The sequence below is a fragment of the Nicotiana tabacum genome, chromosome 8, assembly GCF_000715075.1.
Source record: "Nicotiana tabacum cultivar K326 chromosome 8, ASM71507v2, whole genome shotgun sequence".
Taxonomy (NCBI): domain Eukaryota; kingdom Viridiplantae; phylum Streptophyta; class Magnoliopsida; order Solanales; family Solanaceae; genus Nicotiana; species Nicotiana tabacum.
The window spans coordinates 74,416,033-74,421,977 of NC_134087.1; the positions used below are offsets into that span (position 1 = coordinate 74,416,033).

The 5,945-nt window shown below is 33.7% G+C and overlaps 1 protein-coding gene across 1 annotated transcript; it reads left to right on the forward strand.

The window, feature by feature from the left end:
* The first annotated feature begins 3,958 nt into the window (after nt 1–3,958).
* LOC142163165 (uncharacterized) lies at nt 3,959–5,551 on the forward strand. Its single transcript, XM_075220425.1, has 4 exons — nt 3,959–4,014; nt 4,262–5,006; nt 5,090–5,111; nt 5,223–5,551. The coding sequence occupies exons 1-4, from the start codon at nt 3,959–3,961 to the stop codon at nt 5,549–5,551; spliced, it is 1,152 nt and encodes a 383-aa protein (XP_075076526.1).
* The last annotated feature ends 394 nt before the right edge of the window (nt 5,552–5,945 follow it).

The window sequence follows — 5,945 nt, forward strand, 5'->3', positions numbered from 1 at the left end:
TGCAGCTATAACCAATTCAACTTCCTTAATTCTGGACTGAACTTCAAACACAATGTGATCTTGACTCAAAACTATCCAATTATCCATTAAAACTCAGCAGTAAGCACATTAGGATTAAACAAACCCAAACAAAATCAATTAACAGTGAGCTTAACTAATGAGTCGAGCATCAGCAAAGCGAATCGAATTCTTAAACAAAAAAAATGCAAACAGAAATTCCAACACAAGCTAAAAATTAGAATCAGTAAAGTTTTACCTATCGATTAACATTCGTATCCAATTCATAACGGATTAACTAACATACGATTGAGTCATAGTCGATAACCGTATACGAACAAACAAACAATCGACCTAATTATACAGGCTAAACCGGCGAAATTGTGAAGAAAAAGAAATCGAAAGAAAGGGTAGTAGGAGAACAAGACGGCAAAATTGTGAAGAAAAAGAAATCGAAAGAAAGGGTAGTAGGAGAACAAGACGACATCAAACGACTAAAAATAAACAAGAAAAATGGAAACAGAAGTACCTGAAATCGATCTAAGCAAGAAAAAACTTGAATTTTCTACATCTCGCCAATTTTGGTCCACTCGGACATTATTCGTGTGTTTTGTTTTCTAAAAACACAAGAATAAAGTCCAAACAGACCTAATCCATTCACAATAACCCCCACTCGCCCATTTTTGGGATTTTAGGGTTCATCTTCGATCCAATATTCGAAGGGTTTTACGAGGATTCGAAGAATAAGGTTCAGGGTTTTGGAAAGAGGGTGCTTTGGCGGTTCAGGTGTGTTATTTTGGTCGGATTCGGAGCGGTTGTCGCCGGGTTTACGGTGAGGGGATGGATGGGCAGCGCTTAGGGTTCAGAGGTCGTTTGGATCGTCTCTGAAAGAGACGAAGGGGGGGTGGTGTTTGGAAATGAGACGGGTAAAGGGGTTTGGGGGGTCTTTGACATATTAAAAAATTGATCTCTTAATCTGGGCCATTGGGTGATGGGATCCAACGGCTATGATTTAAAAGAAATGATGGGGCGGTCCGGTTTAGTAACGGGTCAGGGTCGGATAATGGATGTGGGTGAGGGTTGGACGATCTGGACCGTTGATCAAGTGAGATCAACGGTCAGGATGGGGCATGACGGAACAACGTCGTTTGGGACGTCTGTGAGGCTTGGGCCAGTTGGACCGGGTAAAGGGATGTTTGAATTGGGCTGATGATTATTGGGCCTGGTCCGATTTCCTTCTCTTCTTTTAATTTGTTTCTTTTTTTTTATTTTCTTTTTCAAACTAATTTTCAAAATTTAAAAACCTAAAATCCTATTCTAACTTATAAAAGCCAAATTAACTTAGATAATATTAGGTTAAGTACAAAAATCACAGTTAAACACAAAAAATACAAAATGCCTATTTTTTTATGATTTTCCGATTATTGCCAAATAAATTATGATTTAAGTTTTAACCCACAAATTATAAAATTAAATCCTAAGGGTATTTTTTTTGTATTTTCCTTTTATATGACTAATTAATTCTAAAAATGCAAAATTAATTACTAAATGCACATGCGCATATATTATTTTTTTGTATTTTTCATTAATTATGAAAAAATAAACATGCACGCACAAAAATGCAAATAATTAATAAAATACCACAAAATATTCTCAAAAATTGCATGTAAAGGAAAATTATTTTTACTTTTTTTTGATTTCTTTTGGAGTAATTGTTGTGAAGTAAAAATCGCGTGCTCACATTATTATTAAGATTACTATTACGATTACTATTCTTGTCGTTGTTACTATTACTGTTACAATTTCATTATACTATTACTATTGCTACTATTATTATTATTATTACTACTACTACTATTAACATTATTATTTACTTAATATTTATTATATAATACATTTGAAAGAGCTAATTAAATTAAATTTAGGAGTCTAAAGAAATACTAAGAAGAAAGGAATTTCAGGACCATTTCAAGCCCAAACTTCGGCCATCAGCTAGCCCATCACTCACCCAACCAAACCAGCCCAAAATCCTGGGCGAACGGCACAAATAGCCACTAAAAGCTGTGGCTTTTATTTTAAAGCCATTGTTTTCAATGTATTTAGACTTTAGCCACTCCTTTTAAAAAACTTATACTTGACTGGACGAAAATACCCTTCTGGTATAACTTATACCTACGCTATCAACACAAGCAGTAGTTACACAAAGATAAGAAGCGAGCAACAGCAGCAGCGGCGATCAACTGAGGACGAACCACCATTTCTCTTCCCGATTTCAAAAATTCAGCAATCTAATCCAAAAAAACAACATAGATAAACAGTAATTTGTAATTTCATGTGTTTCTATCAATTTTTATTTAGCTATAGTTATACTTTTTTAGATCTGTATTGATTTGATTATATATTAGATAAGAATTTGATTTTTTTTGAATTTCTGGATTGATAAATCTATAGACACCGCCTCCTATGATAATTCTGTATTCCGGACATAGTGTCCTCATTTTGGAAATTGAATTCAAAAAAATAAGAACACTAATTCTATGAAAGTCCTTAACTTTTAATTCCATGTTTAAAACTTAAGGACTGGCAGTCCTTAACATTTAATTCCATGTTTAAATGTTAAGGACTGACAGTTCTTAACTTTAATTACATGTTTAAATGTTAAAGGACTGGCAGTTCTTAACTTTAATTACATGTTTAAATGTTAAGGACTGACAGTCCTTAACTTTAATTACATGTTTAAATGTTAAAGACAGACAGTCCTTATCTTGGTCTTGCACTTACAGTACACCTGTTCTTAATTCTACAAGGATTGCTTTATAACGTATGTCCTTTGTTTCCCATTCTCTTGACTTGTAGGATGGAAACAATATGCATAATAGTTGCTTTTAATGGTAGATGGACTGAAGACTATAAATATCTTGATCATCAAACAAAGCTTTTCCTAGCACCTGAGTCAATTCAGTTTGAAGATTTCGTTAAACAGATTTTTGAGCTTATTGAATTGGATAATGAAAAGTTTGAAATAGTGATATGGTTTGATATCAACCTTGGAACAAGCAAAGGAATGCTTGTATCCAAAGATTTAGATATTCACACATGTATAGAGTTGCTAAAAACTCATTCACTCTTCAAGAGTTGTCGTTTCATAGTTGATATTTCGGAAAGAGTTTTTGCATCAACAAGCAATGAACATGCCAACACAAAAACTCAACATGACAATCAAGAGCGATGCCAACAGATAGTTGAAGTAGATATGGTTGAAGCTCAACCATTAAATGAAGAGGTGCATCAAACATTTGATTCAATTCAAGTAGAAGGACAAAGCATTATAGAGATTGACAACCAACAAGCTTTGGGTATTCAAGTCTTAGAGAGTACACCGGTAATCGAAGTAATTGCTGACAAAACCTGCACTCAAATAACTAAACAAAGATCAAATTTGAAACAAAAAGAATCCCCAACTACGATATTAAGAGAAAATGCTTCTTTGGATCAAATAAAAGTCGGATCAGTATTTGACAAGAAGAAGAGCATAATTAATTGTTTTTCTAATGTAGCAATCAAAGGACATTTTGAATTCAAAGTTGTTAGATCAAGCTCAACAAGATATTCGTTGACATGCAATGATGATAGGTGTCGTTGGTGTGTGCGTGCTTTCAGAATTAAAGACTCAACATTATTCAAGATAGTAAAGCTTGAGAAAAAGCATGACTGCCCTATTAACACTAGGAAAGCAGATCAAAGTTATGCTACTTCAAAGTTAATTAGTGGTTACACTATCGATAATCTTCGGGACCCAAGATTTGAAGTTACACCAGCTTTTGTCATGGCAGAGATGCAAAAATTGCATGGACTAGACATTGGATATCACAAGGGGTAGCGTGCTATTCAACATGCTTCCGCTTTAATAAGAGGAAGTCCCGAAGAAAATTATGAATTATTTTGTTCATACTTGTATATGATGACAAGTAAAAACCCGGGAACTTATACTAACATAAAGATAGACGACAACAACAGGTAAACAATTTAGGACATGTTGTCTTTAACCTTGTTAACTTTTGAGTTATAACCAGAAGTTGAGGACTGCCTATCCTAAGTTTTGAACTTGTAATTAAAAGTTAAGGACTTCCAGTCCTTAAGTTTTGAACTTTGAAATAAAAGTTAAGGACAGCATGTCCTTAACTTTATAACATGTAAATGTAAGTTAAGGACTGACTGTCCTAAACTTCGGGTATTTTAACCTTGTTTTATATTGTATTTTCAGGTTTCTTTATATGTTTTACGCATATGGATCATCGATAGCTGGTTGGAATTATTGTAGACCAGTGATTGCTATTGATGCGACTTTTTTGAAGTCAAAATATCGTGATGTTTTAATGATTTCAGTTTCAAAAGATGCAAATAATCAAATTTTCCCATTAGCTTTTGGAATAGCAGAATCTGAAAACAACAATTCCTATGAGTGGTACTTTAGTCATCTTCGCAATGCAATTGGGAGCCGTGAGAATTTGATTTTTTTATCAGACAGGCATCAAGCTATTGCAAATGGCATTGTAAAGGTATATCCTGAAAGCCATCATGGTATTTGCATCTATCATTTGGAGCAGAACCTAAAGCGAAGAAAGGTGAAAAGTGAGGTCATAAAATTTTTCCAAAGTGCTGCAAGAGTGTACAAGCGTAAAGAATTTGACATATACATGTCAGATATTGCAAATGTAGATAAGAAAACTTATGACTACTTGATGGAAGAACCACCGGAAAGATGGGCACGTTCTTGTAGTCCACAACGAAGATATGACATGCTCACAACAAATATAGTTGAGTCGATGAATTCAGTGCTATTAGAAGCAAGGGAGCTGCCTATACTAAGAATGATGGATTTCATTCAAGTGAAGCTACAACATTGGTTTTATGAAAGAAGAAATAAAGCAGAAGGAACATTTTATGATGTTTCTTGTTGGGTAGAGGAGGAATTGAAGAACAGAATAGATTTAGCATTTACTTTGAACGTAAGTATTATGTTTTATGTTTATATTATGATTTTGACACTTTTTAACATAATGTACTCACTTATAATTTTTCAACATTGAAGGTCTTCCCTGTTGATTCATGGCGTTCTAGAGTTGAAGAAGAAGGAATAACTTTCTTGGTGGACTTAAACAAAAGAACATGTGATTGTTTTCAATTTCAACTTGATGAATTACCATGCATACATGCAATTGCAGCTATCGAGAAGAGAAACATCAAGAAGTCTGACTTTTGTTCGCACTGGTACTTAAAGGAATCTTGGCTGAAAACATATGAAAGACAAATACATCATGTAGGACATACTGATTCATGGATTGTACCAGAGAGTGTTAAGTCACAAATTGTTAAACCTCCAGATTTCAAAGTGCCACCAGGTAGAAGGCAAAAGAAAAGGCATATTCCTGCTACCGAGCCATCAAAAATAACATTCAAATGTGGTCTTTGTAGAAGAATTGGTCATAATAGAATAGTTTGTATATATTCTCCGGCACTCCATCCATTTTCAAGAAAGCATAGAGAAGAGTAGAAATATACACTTATGTTTATCGATTCTTTTAAGTTTTTGCTATAGATTGTATTCATTATTATTCTAATTTGAGCGGATGCCTAGATTTTCAATATTTATATCTTGTTACGTTCTTTTAATTTCTTTTGAGTTCAACAATTAAAAGTTATTAACAGGAGTCAGTAAGTTCAACTTGCAATTTTGAAAACGTAATGACTGTTTGTCCTTAACTTTGAATTTCAAGTTCAAAAGTTAAGGACATGAGGTCCTTAAGTTATAGTCTCATGTTAAAAACTTAAGGATTGTCTGTCCTTAACTTTGAATTTTAAGTTCAAACGTTAAGGACATGAGGTCCTTAAGTTATAGTCCCATATTAAAAACGTAATGACTGTCTGTCCTTAACTTTGAATTTCAA

Coding starts and splice junctions, on each gene's coding strand:
- LOC142163165 (XM_075220425.1), top strand. CDS start 3,959: ATGACAAGTAAAAACCCGGGAACTTATACTAACATAAAGATAGACGAC. Junction 5,007..5,089: donor ATTTAGCATTTACTTTGAAC/GTAAGTATTATG, acceptor TCAACATTGAAG/GTCTTCCCTGTTGATTCATG. Junction 5,112..5,222: donor CTTCCCTGTTGATTCATGGC/GTTCTAGAGTTG, acceptor ATGCAATTGCAG/CTATCGAGAAGAGAAACATC.